Source organism: Thalia democratica, chromosome 6 (genome assembly GCF_965202585.1).
Source record: "Thalia democratica chromosome 6, ktThaDemo2.hap1.1, whole genome shotgun sequence".
NCBI lineage: Eukaryota > Metazoa > Chordata > Thaliacea > Salpida > Salpidae > Thalia > Thalia democratica.
In genome coordinates this window covers 48,962,818-48,983,736 of record NC_139170.1, presented here as the reverse complement: position 1 = coordinate 48,983,736, position 20,919 = coordinate 48,962,818, and the positions used below count along the sequence as shown (strand labels likewise).

General features: G+C 28.2%; 4 protein-coding genes across 4 annotated transcripts; all 4 read right to left on the bottom strand.

Moving 5' to 3' along the window:
- Positions 1-469: 469 nt before the first annotated feature.
- On the bottom strand, positions 470-15,418 carry LOC145837851 (translation initiation factor eIF2 assembly protein-like). Its single transcript, XM_082945313.1, has 9 exons — positions 15,345-15,418; positions 13,570-13,711; positions 12,507-12,663; positions 11,083-11,195; positions 10,569-10,767; positions 9,895-9,923; positions 9,062-9,203; positions 8,189-8,331; positions 470-653 (listed from the first exon to the last, which is right to left on the bottom strand). Exons 1-9 carry the CDS (start codon positions 15,416-15,418, stop codon positions 585-587), a joined length of 1,068 nt encoding a protein of 355 aa, XP_082801439.1. The 3' UTR covers positions 470-584.
- On the bottom strand, positions 14,037-15,342 carry LOC145837852 (iron-sulfur cluster assembly factor IBA57, mitochondrial-like). The gene has a single exon (XM_082945314.1). The coding sequence runs from the start codon at positions 15,298-15,300 to the stop codon at positions 14,374-14,376; it is 927 nt and encodes a 308-aa protein (XP_082801440.1). The 5' UTR covers positions 15,301-15,342; the 3' UTR covers positions 14,037-14,373.
- An 88-nt stretch (positions 15,419-15,506) lies between the features above and the next one.
- LOC145838344 (esterase OVCA2-like) lies at positions 15,507-16,410 on the bottom strand. The gene has a single exon (XM_082945918.1). The coding sequence runs from the start codon at positions 16,408-16,410 to the stop codon at positions 15,781-15,783; it is 630 nt and encodes a 209-aa protein (XP_082802044.1). The 3' UTR covers positions 15,507-15,780.
- A 3,058-nt stretch (positions 16,411-19,468) lies between these two features.
- Positions 19,469-20,368, bottom strand: LOC145839199 (casein kinase I gamma-like). Its single transcript, XM_082946807.1, has one exon. The coding sequence runs from the start codon at positions 20,366-20,368 to the stop codon at positions 19,469-19,471; it is 900 nt and encodes a 299-aa protein (XP_082802933.1).
- Positions 20,369-20,919: the final 551 nt, after the last annotated feature.

The following is a 20,919-nucleotide window of genomic DNA, read 5'->3' as shown; positions in this document are numbered from 1 at the left end:
TTGTGATATTTTAATCTTATTATACGTTTCATAAACATTTACTAACCAAGTTTGATTCCTTTTTAAGTTAAGAGATCATTTTATACTAACATTGATTTCAAATAAGGTGAAACAGAGTTTGGCATAAAACTTGAGGCAAATTCACATTGTAAATTATATGTTTAAAGTAGTTTTATAGTATAATATAAATTTGTTTTAAAGCAAAATCATAATAAATTTTTGAATTTATATTTGACATATTTTGTAATTATTAAGGAAAAAATACGTTATTTGGTATTTAGTTAGTATAAAAACTGATATAAATCTATAAGCACACACAAAAAGCAAAAAAAAAAAAAACAAGTTTCAATTTACATTTTATTCATTAACTACCACATTTTTTCTATATTATATATTATAAAAATGGTATAGCATTTATGTGAAAGCTATTAGTAAAAACTGTAAAATTACAAAATAGTAGAGCTTGAAATTCAACCATAACACTAAAAAAATAACAAAAAAACTACTGTTTTAACTTTCCTAATAATTTCTATTATAAAGCAAAAGAATTGTGAGAAAAATATTACCTAAAAGATTAAATTTAATTATTTTTTATCAGGAAGTTTCCATTCTTCATCCGAACTTTCAGAGTCTGAATTTCCATTTTGAGTTTTCTAAGAAAAAAAACAATCAATTATTTTTATCTAAATTTTGAATTAATATACAAGCAAACACATTTTGGTGATTTTTAAAGCAATGCTTTTACAGGAATTAACATTATTGAATTAATTTTGCATTTCACCTAATATAAATAGATAAATATACTTCAAATATAAATTTAAATAATTACAATTCATACTATCATTTGCAAAAAGTCGATAAGTCGATATATATTAAAGTTATAATTAAAAAACAGGTGGGGATACTGGAATTTTTAAATACCAATTCAGTAAGAAACACATTCTACGTTTAAAATTTATTCGCATGACGACGTTTCGACTTTCAATAAGTCATTATCAACAAATTACTGTGCAAAAATAAATAAAATTAGTGATAAACAACTAAGTATACAAAAAAAAATTTCTAAGTGATACATTATATAAAAATTTTATAAACTAAGATTATAAACTCTAATACAAAAGAAAAACATTTTACATAAGTACTAACAAATTGTTACACTAATATATATCAAACTAATCAAAAATTCTTAATGTATGGGTAATACCCGGTTTAATTAATTGTTTATTTAAAATTGGATTATAACGTTTAATTAGTAGAGCTTCATTTATTAGGGTCTCAAATTTATTTCTACATTCTTTCAAAATTCCAAAATTATTAGCAGTTATTTTTTCATTTTTACAAACATTACAATTGCTAATATGGTCCGATACCGATGTTTTGCCCTTTAAATGTTCTTTAATTCTTTCTACTAATGGTCGTGAAGTGAATCCAATATATTGGATACTCTTATCATAAGAGCATTTGTACTCATAGACCACGTTTGATTTTAATTCATGGGGTGTCTTATCTTTATTACTAAAGTAATTGCTTACTTTTGTTGTGGTAAAAATTACTTTGAATTCTTCGATGTAGTTGTTTAGGAGCTTTTCTAGTTTCTTTTTATACTCGATACTAGGTTTTCCAATATAAGGTACCTTTACAACATTTTTGAAGTCTGAGTTACTTAGTTTTTGTTTAGTGCAGTCTTTATTAATATCAAGAGATCTTTCAATTATGTCATCAACAAATTTCTTTGGATATCCATTCTTAAAGAACTTTTCTTTTAAGCTTGTGATTTCTTGTTTGTAAATGTTATGCGTAGAAGCTATAACTCTCGCTCTGTTTACAAACCACAGTATTAGAGCTCTTTTCCATTTAATTGGTGCCACTGCACTAAAATTTAAAATGACATCTGTATCAATTTCTTTTTTATGTACCTTTGTTGTTATTTCCTCTCTCTTTAGTTTGATATTAATGTCCAAAAATGGGAGTTCGTTTCCACCTAATTCATATGTGAAGCTGATAGACTTGTGTAGTTTATTTAACTTTTTATGGAATTTTTCGAATGAGACATCTTTTCGGAAGATACAGAATATGTCGTCGACATATCGAAGGTATAAAACTGGATTATTTTCATCTTCGGTGTTAAAGAGACTTTTTTCCAATGTTCCCATAAAATAATTTGCTATAGTAGGCGCTAATGGGTTTCCCATACTTACGCCATCTATTTGTGTATATAATTGCTTATTATATTGGAACAAACCTCCAGTAACAGACTTTAAAAGATTTAACATATTTGATTGTGGTATGGTACTATCACGTACTCCATTTGCAATCATCTGTAGAGTTTCATTTAGTGGTACATTAGTAAATAGTGAGACTACGTCAAAGCTTATGCAGTAATCACCGTCTTTTCGTTCATATTTAGAAAGTTTTTCTAGAAACTCTTTGTTGTTTTCCACACAATATTGTTTTGGGATATGATGTTTGATTGTTACATCCAGATATTTAGCTAATTTATATGACGGTGTGTTTAGCATTGATACGATAGGTCTCAATGGGTAATCTGTTTTATGGACTTTACACGTGCCATATAACTTGCCCGTCGAGTTGCCACCTGTAATTAGGTTGTTATATGTCTTTTTATCTATAAAAGGTTTAAGGTTTTGTTTTATCATTTCTCTTATATGTTCTATTCTTCTTACTAGGGGGTGTCTGGAGTTTTTCCTTTTGTCCTTTTCTACTAATTTGAATTTAGTTTTATCTTCAACAATAGAATTGAGTTTATTCAGATAATCATCTTTAGACATTAAGCAAATTCCGTTACCTTTGTCATATTTTACGATTTTAATATTTGTTTTATTTTTTAGATTTAAAAGAGTTTTGTGAAACGCTTGATTTTTCCTTGTTTGACAGATTTGTTTACTTTTATTGAGAAATGTTCTTGTTAGTCCGTTAATTTCATATTTTAGGTTATGTGGTAAATTTTCTTTTTCATTAAAGCATTTTTTAATTAGCCGTTCAATTTCTATTTTTATTTTATCTGCATCTATCTTTTTTGGTAAAATGTGATGCTTTAATCCTCTATACAGACAATTCTTTTCCTCAATTGTTAGATTATGACTAGTCAAATCTAGTTGACAGTTTGGGCTTCTTGGTCTTTGTCTAAACCACATTTTTTCTAATTTAGAGTTATGTTTCATTCTTATTCCATTTTCTTTTTTGTTAACCACTTTACTAATAATCATATTTAATTTACAATATTCAAAAACTGATAACTTTTTACCCAATATACTTTTTATTTCAGAAGCTTCTGACTTAATTCCAATTAGTTCATTTTCTGTTGTCTTCAGTGCTTTATTTACGACAAAACTATGGAGGTCACTACTATACTCAAAAAATTTATTTTTAGGTGGTTTCAATTTTAAAAAATCAGGGCAGAGTCCAATATTCAAACATTTTTTCCAAAAAATTATGTCAAGTTTCCTTTTATTTGATTTGATCATTAGATTCTCATATCTTCTGATCAGGTTTATGTGTATATCCCTTCTCTTATCCAATCGAAAGTAAAAAACAGGTGGGGATACTGGAATTTTTAAATACCAATTCAGTAAGAAACACATTCTACGTTTAAAATTTATTCGCATGACGACGTTTCGACTTTCAATAAGTCATTATCAACAAATTACTGTGCAAAAATAAATAAAATTAGTGATAAACAACTAAGTATACAAAAAAAAATTTCTAAGTGATACATTATATAAAAATTTTATAAATTAAGATTATAAACTCTAATACAAAAGAAAAACATTTTACATAAGTACTAACAAATTGTTACACTAATATATATCAAACTAATCAAAAATTCTTAATGTATGGGTAATACCCGGTTTAATTAATTGTTTATTTAAAATTGGATTATAACGTTTAATTAGTAGAGCTTCACTTATTAGGGTCTCAAATTTATTTCTACATTCTTTCAAAATTCCAAAATTATTAGCAGTTATTTTTTCATTTTTACAAACATTACAATTGCTAATATGGTCCGATACCGATGTTTTGCCCTTTAAATGTTCTTTAATTCTTTCTACTAATGGTCGTGAAGTGAATCCAATATATTGGATACTCTTATCATAAGAGCATTTGTACTCATAGACCACGTTTGATTTTAATTCATGGGGTGTCTTATCTTTATTACTAAAGTAATTTGTACTTTAGTAATAAAGATAAGACACCCCATGAATTAAAATCAAACGTGGTCTATGAGTACAAATGCTCTTATGATAAGAGTATCCAATATATTGGATTCACTTCACGACCATTAGTAGAAAGAATTAAAGAACATTTAAAGGGCAAAACATCGGTATCGGACCATATTAGCAAAATTACTTTAGTAATAAAGATAAGACACCCCATGAATTAAAATCAAACGTGGTCTATGAGTACAAATGCTCTTATGATAAGAGTATCCAATATATTGGATTCACTTCACGACCATTAGTAGAAAGAATTAAAGAACATTTAAAGGGCAAAACATCGGTATCGGACCATATTAGCAATTGTAATGTTTGTAAAAATGAAAAAATAACTGCTAATAATTTTGGAATTTTGAAAGAATGTAGAAATAAATTTGAGACCCTAATAAGTGAAGCTCTACTAATTAAACGTTATAATCCAATTTTAAATAAACAATTAATTAAACCGGGTATTACCCATACATTAAGAATTTTTGATTAGTTTGATATATATTAGTGTAACAATTTGTTAGTACTTATGTAAAATGTTTTTCTTTTGTATTAGAGTTTATAATCTTAATTTATAAAATTTTTATATAATGTATCACTTAGAAATTTTTTTTTGTATACTTAGTTGTTTATCACTAATTTTATTTATTTTTGCACAGTAATTTGTTGATAATGACTTATTGAAAGTCGAAACGTCGTCATGCGAATAAATTTTAAACGTAGAATGTGTTTCTTACTGAATTGGTATTTAAAAATTCCAGTATCCCCACCTGTTTTTTACTTTCGATTGGATAAGAGAAGGGATATACACATAAACCTGATCAGAAGATATGAGAATCTAATGATCAAATCAAATAAAAGGAAACTTGACATAATTTTTTGGAAAAAATGTTTGAATATTGGACTCTGCCCTGATTTTTTAAAATTGAAACCACCTAAAAATAAATTTTTTGAGTATAGTAGTGACCTCCATAGTTTTGTCGTAAATAAAGCACTGAAGACAACAGAAAATGAACTAATTGGAATTAAGTCAGAAGCTTCTGAAATAAAAAGTATATTGGGTAAAAAGTTATCAGTTTTTGAATATTGTAAATTAAATATGATTATTAGTAAAGTGGTTAACAAAAAAGAAAATGGAATAAGAATGAAACATAACTCTAAATTAGAAAAAATGTGGTTTAGACAAAGACCAAGAAGCCCAAACTGTCAACTAAATTTGACTAGTCATAATCTAACAATTGAGGAAAAGAATTGTCTGTATAGAGGATTAAAGCATCACATTTTACCAAAAAAGATAGATGCAGATAAAATAAAAATAGAAATTGAACGGCTAATTAAAAAATGCTTTAATGAAAAAGAAAATTTACCACATAACCTAAAATATGAAATTAACGGACTAACAAGAACATTTCTCAATAAAAGTAAACAAATCTGTCAAACAAGGAAAAATCAAGCGTTTCACAAAACTCTTTTAAATCTAAAAAATAAAACAAATATTAAAATCGTAAAATATGACAAAGGTAACGGAATTTGCTTAATGTCTAAAGATGATTATCTGAATAAACTCAATTCTATTGTTGAAGATAAAACTAAATTCAAATTAGTAGAAAAGGACAAAAGGAAAAACTCCAGACACCCCCTAGTAAGAAGAATAGAACATATAAGAGAAATGATAAAACAAAACCTTAAACCTTTTATAGATAAAAAGACATATAACAACCTAATTACAGGTGGCAACTCGACGGGCAAGTTATATGGCACGTGTAAAGTCCATAAAACAGATTACCCATTGAGACCTATCGTATCAATGCTAAACACACCGTCATATAAATTAGCTAAATATCTGGATGTAACAATCAAACATCATATCCCAAAACAATATTGTGTGGAAAACAACAAAGAGTTTCTAGAAAAACTTTCTAAATATGAACGAAAAGACGGTGATTACTGCATAAGCTATGACGTAGTCTCACTATTTACTAATGTACCACTAAATGAAACTCTACAGATGATTGCAAATGGAGTACGTGATAGTACCATACCACAATCAAATATGTTAAATCTTTTAAAGTCTGTTACTGGAGGTTTGTTCCAATATAATAAGCAATTATATACACAAATAGATGGCGTAAGCATGGGAAACCCATTAGCGCCTACTATAGCAAATTATTTTATGGGAACATTGGAAAAAAGTCTCTTTAACACCGAAGATGAAAATAATCCAGTTTTATACCTTCGATATGTCGACGACATATTCTGTATCTTCCGAAAAGATGTCTCATTCGAAAAATTCCATAAAAAGTTAAATAAACTACACAAGTCTATCAGCTTCACATATGAATTAGGTGGAAACGAACTCCCATTTTTGGACATTAATATCAAACTAAAGAGAGAGGAAATAACAACAAAGGTACATAAAAAAGAAATTGATACAGATGTCATTTTAAATTTTAGTGCAGTGGCACCAATTAAATGGAAAAGAGCTCTAATACTGTGGTTTGTAAACAGAGCGAGAGTTATAGCTTCTACGCATAACATTTACAAACAAGAAATCACAAGCTTAAAAGAAAAGTTCTTTAAGAATGGATATCCAAAGAAATTTGTTGATGACATAATTGAAAGATCTCTTGATATTAATAAAGACTGCACTAAACAAAAACTAAGTAACTCAGACTTCAAAAATGTTGTAAAGGTACCTTATATTGGAAAACCTAGTATCGAGTATAAAAAGAAACTAGAAAAGCTCCTAAACAACTACATCGAAGAATTCAAAGTAATTTTTACCACAACAAAAGTAAGCAATTACTTTAGTAATAAAGATAAGACACCCCATGAATTAAAATCAAACGTGGTCTATGAGTACAAATGCTCTTATGATAAGAGTATCCAATATATTGGATTCACTTCACGACCATTAGTAGAAAGAATTAAAGAACATTTAAAGGGCAAAACATCGGTATCGGACCATATTAGCAATTGTAATGTTTGTAAAAATGAAAAAATAACTGCTAATAATTTTGGAATTTTGAAAGAATGTAGAAATAAATTTGAGACCCTAATAAGTGAAGCTCTACTAATTAAACGTTATAATCCAATTTTAAATAAACAATTAATTAAACCGGGTATTACCCATACATTAAGAATTTTTGATTAGTTTGATATATATTAGTGTAACAATTTGTTAGTACTTATGTAAAATGTTTTTCTTTTGTATTAGAGTTTATAATCTTAATTTATAAAATTTTTATATAATGTATCACTTAGAAATTTTTTTTTGTATACTTAGTTGTTTATCACTAATTTTATTTATTTTTGCACAGTAATTTGTTGATAATGACTTATTGAAAGTCGAAACGTCGTCATGCGAATAAATTTTAAACGTAGAATGTGTTTCTTACTGAATTGGTATTTAAAGTTATAATTAAAAATATTTATGCTACAAAACTCATCGAGCCCTAGTTTTTAAATAAACAACTACCAATATGTACACACCTTTGCTGTAGTTTAAAACTTAAATTTTCTGGCTAACAACTAGAACAGGGGTCAGCAGCCTTATGTAACTCGCATTTTTAGAAAAAAAAATCTTTGAGGGTTTCATTGATACAAAAAATTAGTAATCAGTAGCAAAATATTATTTAATATCAAAAATGTGATAAATTGAGTAATATTAGAGCCAGTAGCAAAATATTATTTAATATCAAAAATGTGATAAATTGAGTAATATTAGAGCACTAATAATAGTATTTAATGAATTAAAAGCCTAACCGTAAGTTTTTATTAAAATATGTTTTTTTTTTGATTTTAAGATATTTTTTCGGCTGAAAAGGAGCTCGCGGGCCGCAGTTTGCCGACCCCTGAACTAGAACCATAACAAGATAATCAAATTTATATTCATTCAGTATAATAATATTTTATCAAGAATACCATTCACAACTTAAACTTTTTAATAACTACAATTTAATTACCATTCTCATAAAGTCGATTAATTTTTTCGGATCATTTCCCACTGACAGGTCGTAGAAGTCCTGAGGAATTCCGTACTTCATGTACTCCGAAGGCTGAATGTTCACTTGCTTGTTCACATACCTCAGTTTAACAGTTCTGGAAGCTGCGTAAAGTTGTAAAATATAAAATCTAAAACGTGCGATGCAATAAGATAAATTTTCTACAGTAATTTTGATTATCAAAAGGTGATAATAATTACTCTTTTATTAAAAAATACCAATTTCACAATGCTTGAAGCTGAAGGTATTAAAGTTGAGTTTTATACGTTTTCTAAAGAAAAATAAATTAAAAAAACGTAAAAAAAATATTTTAATACTTTTTAATAATTTCTTATAAACTTTATTAGTATTTATAATTTAAGCAGTAACTTAGACTGACAAAACGCAAACAAAGCACCAGTGTTATTTTAAAGGGAATATTTTAGGGATAAATTTGATAAGTTTTTAGTTACATTTATTGAGTTTAAACTTCTTAGATTTCTAAACTTTTTCAGAGAATATGTCCGAAATATTAGGCCTCTAAATAATATGAACACATAGTATTTTAACAAACTTACTAGAAAATCAACGTGAAAATTACTATATGTTTGAGCAAAAAACCTAGCTGACTTAATCGATAAAAATAGTTTTGATTCCATAAATAAACTACTTAAAATTATAATATTTTTAATATATATGAGCCAATGTTTATTTATCTTAATTAACTTACAATACAGAAATTTTAGCTATAAACTAAGTTTGCAAAATATAATCGAAACATTTAAAAATTTCTCCCAACTTCTTATAAAGTTTATTACTTTTTTAAAAGTAGCTTAACCTCACAAAAAAGCCAACCATTAGTGTTGACTTCAACTTGGGTTATGTGATCTGGGCACTGGTCGAATTTATTTTCTTTTATTTCGTCCCACCCGTACAGCAGCCCGTCTGTTTCCTCGCAATACGGGTTGAAATCGACTATCAGGAAACCGCGCTTCATCTGAAATTTTTATTTAAACACACTGCATAAAATTGCATTCACATAAAGAACATAATGCTTCATCTGAAATTTTTCATAAAACATACTGCATAAAATTGCATTCACACAAAAAGCATAATGATTTATCTGAAATTTTTATTTAAACATACTGCATAAAATTGCATTCACATAAAGAACATAATGCTTCATCTGAAATTTTTCATAAAACATACTGCATAAAATTGCATTCACACAAAAAGCATAATGATTTATCTGAAATTTTTATTTAAACATACTGCATAAAATTGCATTCACACAAAGAACATAATGCTTCATCTGAAATTTTTCATAAAACATACTGCATAAAATTGCATTTACACAAAGAACATAATGCTTCATCTAAAATTTTTATCAAATTGTGTTTTATTTTACAAATTTTAAGAAAAAACAACCCACTAAAAACTGTTGATGAGAATATTGCACAAAACATGATACTAATAATGTTTGTACACCATTTAATTCATCAAACAATCAAAGAATAAAATCAAAAACTGAGTTTAGCTTTTAGTGAGATGGTAAAGCTTAATAAGCATTATAGATAAAAGATTACTTTTAATTTAAAACCAAGACCCTTTGTTTGTCAAACGACTTACAAAATAAAATGCAGAAAATAAAAAAAAATGATTTCAGTTAGGAAAAAACAGCAACTCACTAAGTTGTTTTTTGAAACGTCCAAGACAACTGAAAAAAAGTATTTGTTAGTACGAAATTTTCACTAGATACAAGCTTGCTTGTTAAGTAATGCTTCTAAGCCATGAATATTATACACAAGAAAGTGTTTAAATCTTATGATTGAAAAAAAAAAGTAAAAAAAATATTTCTAAAATTATTTTTATATTAAACATAATAAAGATCTATAATAGTTCTACAAAATTTAAACCTTTTTTTCCCTAAAAAATTCTAGAAAGCGTTAGAGTACTTAAGACTATCTTTTAGCTTTAAAACAGTCTTTTGATTATTAAAAATATTACAAAAAATTCCCATTTTTATTCCTACCAAACAAAACAATTTTCAAGATGATTTTTAAAAGATATTGACAGTTTTGCACTTAATGTTAATTATAAGCTTAATGAAACTGACAAGTATTAAAATAAAAAGTTATTATTAAATTGTGTAAAACTTTAAAAACTCATATTTTGATAGAAATGCAAGAATTATAACAATAAAATAATTAAAGTTTACATGAGTATATGTTTAAAACAACGTGTAATTATAAGAATAAAAAAATAAATAACCTACTTTGACCAGTATACTTTTTTATAAATAATGAATAACCTTACAATATGATAGAAACACAACAATGAAAAAATATTTAAAAAAACTCACAAGATTGCAATGGAAACTTTTTGACAACAACGTCTTCAACGAAACGGCGGAGATCTTTCGCCAACTTGGCATGCTCCTTCTCAATGTGGTCGTAGTGAGTGGTGGTGTTTCGCTGGCAAACTAACATCAATTCACTGTTGCTGACGAAGCACCTGAACTCGCTACCCGGGTGAATGTCCACCCATTTTCTCAGTATAATCTGAAGTATATATTTGAAGCTAATTCTACTTTCATTTTATTTTTCTGAAAATTTTAATTTTTTATTTTACACGTTACAACTCAAAATCATTATGTTGTAAATACCACATTTACTTAAAAGTTTTAATAAGACTATTTCTATCTATTTTCCCAGAACTATCTGAACTGAGATGTTGTTTAGTATGTAGCAAAAAGTTTTAAACTTCTTTAGATTAAACTGAAAGTACAAATAGTTAAACTGAATGTTTAAACGCCTAACTTTTTTAAAGAAGTTTAGTTAAGTAAAACAAATTTAAACTAGTTGTAAATGTGAGACCTGGTGATTTTCAGGTTGATGGTTTTCAGGTTGAACGTCCTCGCAGCAGGAAAACCTGTTTGTCAGGTCGTAAGTTGTGAAGGTTGAACTTTTTATCAGGAGTAATACTTCTCCTGAAAGTTATAACAAATTTTTATCAGCAGCAACACTTTTCCTGAAATTATCTAAATAAAATTGTAGTGTTTATTTGTATTAAACTAAATTTGTAGTGAAACTGCTGTACTTTACTTGTTTTTTCATTGTTTTAACTGTCTAATATCTAGAGTAAAAAAAAAATCATAAAATGAAGTCTTGATGCAGTAAAGTATAGCGTTGAAAAACTTTTTTTAGTTGCATTTATTATTATGATTGTTGTTGATAAGACCTAAAGACTGAGAGTTAGACCTATATTGTATAGTAAAAACTGTGTTTAAACTTATTAGTGTATTTTAACGGTTCAAGTATAAGAAAAATTATCTAAAAAGTATTTTATTGTTTTAGGGTTCTTTAAATATTTTATAGTTCACACAAGTTAAAGTTTTAAAGTATTTTTCACTTTAACTTAAATTATCAATAAGTTTTATATATTCCAAGTTATTATTAAAAGTAACTTATACTTTTTTAAATAGTGTATTTATAATAGTTTTTTGAGGTTCTTTTCATAAAAAATCCATATATCAAACTGTCTGTCTGATTTATATAAGATAGTATTTAATATTTACAACATAAAAATTAAATAAGCTAGAATAAAATTATGACAATTAGTAGTAATAAATTAAGTAACAAACAATCTTCAGTTGCTTAAAAACTTTAATTAGCACTAGCACTTCTCTGAAATCATAATATATTAAATCATAACAAACAACATACAAATAAATGAATTATCAGCAGTAACAACAAATATTTATACAACATTGTAATCAATTCTATATTTTGTAGTAGACTCAGGAATGAAAGTTTTTTAGGTTGCGGTTGATTGGCGCGTTTCTATGAAAACATAACGTGAGTTTCAGTTTGGGGAAAGTTTGCAGTCAGGTACGATCAAAAGTTTGTTTCGTGTATTTTTTTAGTATTTGAAGAATTAAGAAATGAGAAGCATAATAAATTTTTATACTTGTATTTTTATTTATTGATTGTTTTATTTATTGCATCACTGTGCTTTAAAATTTATAACTATCATTTATCTTTATTCTCTATGCACATTAAGGCATAAACGATCTCGACAGATAGCAGGCCTTTTATTATTATAGTTATTATGTTAATACTTACTAGGAGTCATGCATTTTAATGTGCTGTCTTGGAAAACATACATAAAATCATAAAAACAATTATATTTTAAATTATTTTTAACACTAGTATCTACCTGAAGTAATGACCTTAACAGTGCTATCTTGGACAACAAATACATTTATATAATAAACTAACAAATTATTTTTATTATTTACCGGGAGTTGTACACTTGAGGGTGCTGTCTTGGAAAACCCACTCAGCATCCTTGGGTGAGCTCCACCCACATTTAGGGAAAACTTTTCCGCCCAACTCATTGATTGCCGACTTCATTTCATTTAATATTTCAGGAAAGCTCTCCTTGGCTTGTATCTCCTGTGTTGTGTAAACCTTTATTTCAAATAGTGTTAACAACTATTTCAAATAGTGAACTCTGAAGTATTTCAAAATATTTGTAATAAAGAAATGTTTTATGTAGCAATAAAAACAAGTAATTGTTTATCATATGCTTGGAGCTGTTTATGAAAATAAAATATTTACATATACTATATTAATTATACAAAGAAAATGTGTTTCAAGCAATTATGCAAATATTTTTTTTTTGAAAACTTTACAAAAGTGTTTTGGAAGCTGTAATAACTTTTTTTTCTTATAAAATATAACTTTTATTTTAAACTTAAGAAAGCATTACTTCTTTATCAACTTTCCCCGAGATATTTATAAAAACATAACAAAGAAAAATATATTAATTATAATTATTTGTTATGAAGAATATTCTATTTATAGACACATAAGACATAATTAATTTTTGTTCATATTCGTAACTTATTTTTAAAAGAAAATAATTACAGATATCAGCTATGTTGTAAATTTTACAAACATTAGAACTTGTATATGAATTACGATTATTAAAAGTCTTTTTGATAAATATAAACAAATTATTGTAAATGCACTATCAACAAAACTTTTGTGACTACAGTAAAAAAATTTTTAAGATAACTGAAATCACTACGAAATGAAACCATATTAGTAATGTATTAACTACAAACCTGTTAAGGTGAATATTGAAAGTTGTTCTCAAATTGATAAAAACGATTGATATTAGAGTTATTAATACCAAGAAAAAAAAAACATTGTTATACTTTTCTTTAATTGATCATTAATTTTTTCTCATAAATTGATCAAATCAAAATTATAAACTTGTAAAAAACAATTCACATCACATTGTAAAGAACCAAATAGTTTACATTATAACAAAATATACCAAATTAAAAACAATACCTCGTCATCAGACCAAGCTTCATCTTCGCTGCTTTCGCATCTCGAGAATGTCGGGAGATCGAAACCCTCAGGCAGGATCAGGTGGCCCTCCTCCCTTGTCAGGTATCTCACGAAGTTCTCGTCTTTTATCGGAACTGCAATGCTGTGTGGTATACAATTAGTTTTTGTTTAACTGCATTGCAAACACTAAGATCAATTGAACAGCTTGCAACTTACTAAGAGTGTTTAAAGTTAAACAAACTCATAATAAAATGAATTTGTCAGTGACGAAATTCTAAAACCTAATAAAATGATATGAGAAGATTGAAAGTGGTAGATAGAAATAAACAAACTTTAAAGTTTTGTTATTTCAGTATTTCAATGAAAAAACAATTAAAGTAAAGTTCTTTAAATTAGCATATTTTTCTAAGTGAACCAATTTTTCTTATATTTATCAAAATCAGACTAAATTGTAAATATAAGCAGTAAATTTCATTAAAATATATAAAAACTTGGCTAAAATGCTAAATATTATTCGAACTTGACTACTTTTAGTTCTAAGTTCTCATAAAATTAAAAACAAGTTAACACACAAACACGAAAAATTTTAACCTTAATTCTCATTGACTACGTAGATAAATGTTTTTATCTCGTAATTACTTTTATTGTAATAATTATCTATATAAATAAAAATAACAAGCATCTATAATATAATGAACAAACATTCGTATTTAAAAAAAAATCTTTCTAAATCTAGATAAAACTTCTTATGTTGTAAAGTTTCTATTGAACTAGATAAATTGCTAAAAATAAAATAACAAGTATTTATTCAGCTTTCGGCCACCATTCTGGCTTTGAACATTTTATGTTCACTTCACTCCTGTTCATCAGAGGCTCGTCGTTCAAAAAGTCCAGCCTCAACACAGCGAGCCCGACATCACCGTTCACACAAACAATTTTCCCCGCGGATTTCTTCGACTTTATTTTCTTGTACAACTTATCACCAACTTCTAAACCCTCAGAACGATTTAAAACTTGAAAGGGGACCACCCTTTTCCTTTTGACACCAGTAAAATGGGTCCTAGCCGTCAGCTCCTGCCCGATGTAGCAGCCCTTGACAAAACTCACCCCCCACATGAGGTCCAGGTTGTAGTCAAACGGGAGGGACTTTCCCTGCACAAACTCGTCCATACCTTCAGGTATTCCCTTTTGTATCCTGAACTTTGTGTACTCATCAAAAAGCTGACTTTCAGCTTCCAGAGAATTTGAGAGAATTCTCATTCCCATTGAGGATGACCTGGGGTCTTTGGAGCACAAATAACTTTCATTTGCTATCCTATCCATGTTGACTTTGCCATCTTCTCCAAAAGCTTGAAACACTTTGAGGTCGTCTCTGGCTTCGATATCCACTTTCTTTCTCAGCTTGTACCTTTTCAACACTTTTGTCATCTTATCCACTGTTGGCTTGTCACAGTCCAGCAATAGTGTTTCATTTTTAACTTTGCTGATCAACAGATCTTGCTCCACCCTTCCCTGGGTGTTGAGCATCATGGCGTACATTGTGGAGTTGTTTTCCAATTCCTCAACATCATTAGTGACCAGACCCTGCAAAAAGTTCACCGAATCCTCCCCGCTCAGTTGCAGCACAGTGCGGTTCTCCAAATGCGCCAGCTTCGAGTAGCAGTTGAAGGAGAGTTTTGACATGCATTGTTCGAGAGGTCGGTGGCTTATCTTTGTTATTAGTTTAAACATTTCTTACACTAGTTATCTAGAAACAAATACTTGATTATACTAACCTTTTAATAGTGTGGGACTCAAATAAATGGTACCAGTTTGAAAACATGCAAGCGTCTACTTCGTATTTTTTCATCTTTTTATTTTTAAAAAACAATAAAAATATTTTTTTTTTTAATTCCTGTATTAAATTTATCTAATATAAGAACATAATTGGCTAAAATTGTTATACACATCTTTAATACTATTCTTCAATAAAAGACAAAAATTGTTAATTAATATTTCAGTTAAGGTTTTAGGTAAATCAGATATTTAAAAAAAAAGATATAAGCTACTTAAAGTTAAAGCAACAATACATTCTAATTAATTAGTAAAGAAATTAAGTTGAAAGACTATACTTTTTATACTTAAAATAACAGTTTTTTTTTGCACACTTCTCATATATATCAAATAGTTCGAGCATAAAGCAACTGTTACTAATAGTTTGCTGGTGGCAGTTCACACAAACTTGCTCAAAAACTCCACGTATTTCGCCTTCTCAGCGCTTGTGGCCGGAACAAAATGTCCTCCCTTATGCTCCAAAACCATCTTGTCCATATACAGCTCGCTCAGCTCCACGCTCATCTCCTTCTCAATCACCTTGTCGGTGTCTCCCATCACGTGCAGCGTGGGCAGGTTCACTGTGACGTCATAATGCTCCTTGTGCATGGACTGCCTGCTCTTGTACCCCGACACGAATATTGCAAAGTTGAAGTTTGCAAACCTCTCGTCGCTCTTTTCTTTCAAGGCGCAGACTATTGAGAGCAGGGAGGCTCCCTGACTGAAAGCCAGGATGCCGTCAAAGGGGCCTTCCTTCTCCAGGCTGTCAGCTACAACCTGTAGTGAGCTTTCAAGACCAACGCAGGTTTCCGTGTACTCGTGAGCGTCGTAGGAGCTGTCCTGGGCGGAGAACCACCAACCGTACTGCTTCTCCTCCTCCTCCGACTTGATCTCGTTGGGAGCGGTGACAAAAGTGAACTCTGCGTATTTTTTCAGGGATTTTCTCAGCGCGCCCGTTCGCTGCCGGAACACCTGCCCGCTCTGCTTGTACCCGTGGACGCATAATATTTTCAGCTTTCTGTCTGGCATTTTAATATTATATATTTCTGAAAAGATATTCAAATATTTTAAAAATGACATTTTTGTTTTTTACAAAAATGTTTTATAATGCTAAAAATAAAGTATTTAACAAAAACGATTATTTTACTGCTTATGAACGTTTTGCCTAGTTGTTAGAAAGTAAAAAATATTAGTAAAATTCATATTGGTGTTTTAACATATGAAATCTAATACATTACTGCTACTCATACATAAAAAATTGACAACAAAATTGATTATCATGGGTTTAGTTTACTTCAGTTTTAATCAGTACTTACGAAAACGACAAGTCTTAAACATGGGCAAATAAAAATTTTCTGGAGTAAGAATGTTTTAATTTTTATAGTTTATTTAACACTACTGTTTTACAGCATGCGTTTGAAGTGTCTTTATTAAATGGACGTGGCAATTTAAAGGACCACTAGCTGTAGTTTTTGGCAATTTATGTCATAGCAAATTGTTATACCTTTTACCTTTTTAGTTAATAACAAATATATAAAATGCTAATTTAAACACAAAGTAGTTATATTAATTTAATCGAGAACTTGTTATAATAACTTAAGTGCAGGAACATAAAGTAGTTAAAAACAAAAAAAAGTTTGTTAGAATTTTATTTATTTAAATGATACAAGTATTTAATTACTAAGTTAATACCATCTTTCTAATATATTTTTTAATTAAACCGTAACATTTTTATCTTATTTTAGATGCAATTAATTAGCCTCTGTAAACAATGACTGATACAGATTAATAACAAATTTACAGTAAACCACTACGAAATTTTTACACTTTAGTCTTTTTAACTGGAATGTATTATATATATTTAAGATTGCTTATTCATAAAATTATTTCAGAACTTAAATACAAAAATTTTTATCAAAAAAAAAAGGTTTTGTTTAAACAAATAAGACATTTTTTAAACTTCTACTGAGCTGTTTAGATATCAGGGTTGTCAAATTTTTTTGGAAATTTTCTCCAGGTTTTTAAAATTTCTTCGAGATTTTTAAAATCACACGTTTTAGGGTATATTTTTAATTTAAATCAAGTTTAAGGTAGAAATCTGTTTTGTTAGTATAACAACATTAAAAAAATTCTTAAATCTTCTTTTAATGTGTTTTTTGATGATGACAAATTTTTTTTATCTATATGATAGATTTTTTGTGTCAAATCGAAGTTTAACTACTTAATGTGTAACAGTTGTTAAAAATTCCAGGTTTTTTTCAAAGTTTCTCAAATTTTAGGTTTTTCTGGCCTAAATTGTCAATTCGAGTTTTTTTCAAGATTTTTGGCAACCCTATAATATAGCATAATTTTAACTATCTATTTTCTAATACTATAATCTTAAAGCTATAAGCACAAATATTTAGAAAAGTAAAGAAAAGTTTTTCCAAATTAAGTGACATTTCCAAGTAATTTAGTTTAAAAGATAGCTCTTCATTATTACAGGGTTTCCACTGACTTTTGGCAAATTTTTTCAGGTTTTCAAAATTTCTACCAGGTTTTTTAATATACTTGTTTTATGGTCTATTTTTAGTTTAAATTTAAGTTTAAGGTAAAAAACTGTGTTAAATGTTATAAAAACATTGAAAAGATACTGTAAAGCTACTTTAAATGTGTTTTTATATTAAAAAAATTGATGATGACAAATTTTTTTTATCTATATGGTATATTATAGAGTATAATTTTTCTACTTAACATGTAAACATTTTTTTAAATTCCAGGGTTTTAAATGATTTTTGTTCAAAATTCCAGGTTTTTCCAGGTAGAGTGGCAACCCTGTAATTAATTTTGAAAATTTAAATCAAACCAGAATGTTGATAAAGAACAAAATTAAAAAAAATGTACATACTTTTTTAAAATTAGTTTTTATAAATTAAAAATATTTTAAAAACAAAGTTAGCTTCCACGAGAAAAACTAGCCGGAGTAAGACTGAGGTTGTTGCAAAATCCTTAAGAAAATCATACTTTAGTTTAAAAGAAACCTGTTTTTCACAAGCAAATTTGCCTATTTAAAGTTAAAAACTAAACAGTTATACTAATGCAGTTAACAATATTTTTATGGGTAAGCTTCAAAAATAAACTTAAACAAATGTTAAATACAGTACTATATGATTCTAAAAAAAAAGTTTTAATTTACTGAAAAGCTTTAAAAAAAGAGCCTTAATTGACTTACACAGGGTTTAGAATCTTTGAAGCAAAAAAATTAGCTGACTAAAAACAAAAATAAAATTAGTAAGAGTCAAAAATTGAAAACAAAAACTAAGCTTTAATACCCATAATTACTATTGCAACGACAAAAGAATTAGTCTAGAAAAATCACAACTTAAAACAAAAATTCATTTATACTCATAAAAACTAGTTTGATACATATATTAAACTAGCAGGAGTCTTGCAGAAAATACAGTTAAAATTAACTTTAAAAATATAAAATTTATAAAAATATTAATAGACATAACTACTTTTGGAGGTAGCTACGAAATAAAACAAAAATCTAACTGTAAAGAAATTATAATACTATAAGAGTGTAATAACTTAATGATTGACAAAATTTTTATACAAAATTATCTAAAAAGATTGACTAAAAGTTTTTAACAAAAAAATTGTCTAAAATACAACAAGCCTGAATAAGTAGAAATTATGCTTAATTTACAGACTTGAACTTTCACCTCAGAGAGCACAAATATCAGTCCAAACAACCTCAAGTTTTAATTTATGAACACAAAAAGAATAATTTTATTTACTAGATTATTTTTAATGCTTTAATACATTATTTTGTTTGCTACAATAGAGATATAGTATTATAATTATCATACATACTAACAATTGTTTATAAATTCATTGGATTTAAACTTAATGCTTAGCAATGAGAAAAACTTTAGTATCGAACTTATTTATGTAAGGTATCTTTAAATTAAGTTATCTACTTTTTTATATTATTCATTTTCTAAGTTAAACACAAAAATATAAACAAAACGTAATATCAATAAATTTAAAGTACATAATTGTTTATTTTTAATTGTATATTTCAAGTCATAAGTATGTATGAGAACTACGTTCTCAAGTCAAAAATCTGATTAGCATCAGACCCCTTTTCAAGCAGCAGTTTTTCAAACCTTGTGTAATACTTGTCATAATCAGGCTTTTCACTGAAATCTAAACTCCTCACTTCATCAAGAAATGTCACAAATTTGTCACTCAAGCCCTCGCAAATGCTTTTAGCTGATGCTCTTTTGCACTCCACCAATTTTATTCTTTTAGCTTTCTTACAAATTTTATTGTCTCTCAAAAGTTCATCCCAGGGCAGATTCCCTCTCCTGAGCTTTATTAAAGTGTAGGCGAGCGATTCAAGATCATCTCTGCGGCTCAAACTTCTTCCATTTAGGGAGTTCGCCGTACAGTACTTCCATGTTCCCCTGATCTGGTTGGTTTGAGCTTCCCTGATGTGCTCCCCTTCATTCAGGTAGTAAGATGCAAAACCAAAGTCTATCAAGTAGATTGTGCTCGGGTCTTTTCTCCCAACCATCAGGTTATTTGGCTTGATGTCGTTGTGAACAACGCCGCAGCTGTGCAAACACTTCAGTGCATTTAAAACTTCCAAGGCCACCCTCAGTGTGGTTTCCAGCGAAAACTTTTCCTCTTTTGTGTTTTTCACCAACTTCTGCAGGTCTGCTCCTAGCTTTTCCATAATGAAACTTTCCCTGCCTTCGTGAGTGAACCTGAAACTCACTTTGGGTACGCAGCGGAACTTGTGCTTTTTCAGTAGCTTCAAAAATTCATACTCTTGAATGAGAAAATCATTTTTCTTTTCTTCTGGCAGTGAACACTTGACAACCACTGGAACGTTTCTGTATGTGGCGTTGTAAACACAACCAAAACTTCCACTGGCAAGCTCATTTAAGATCATCAGTTTCTTTGGGTTGAAAGAAATTTGCTTTTTTGAGCTGTCCATTTGTGTTTAAGAACTTTCTGAAAAATAATTGTACTTAATAGAAGTTTTTAAGCATGTAAATTAAGTTTAATATGGTTTGAGAATACTTGCTATAGTTTAGTTTGACCTTTAAACGAGAAGGTAGACTCAATTTAGTTATCTATTTTCTAAAATTAAACAATTTTACTAAAGTGAATAACTACATTCAACTTAGAGTAAAATCGAAGTTAGTTTTTTTGCCTAAATTTTTAAAACTCAAGTTTTTTTTAAGTTTACAGGTAAAATTTTTAGCAACTTGAGTTTTTAAAAAAATCTTTATTTTTTTATAGAAACAAGTAGTGCATTATATACTTAATGATGTAACTAAGATTTATAGGTAACATATTCATATGAACAAGTAAAAAAAAGTATTCATTACTTTTAAAACCCAAAATACACTCTGTCATTCAGCAACAGCCAAAAAAATATGGAAGCATGCAAAACCATTAGAGGTGTGGAGCTCAATTCACACCAGACAATTAATCATGTAATGAGTACTCAATTAATTCATTAATGAGTGTGTTTAATAAACT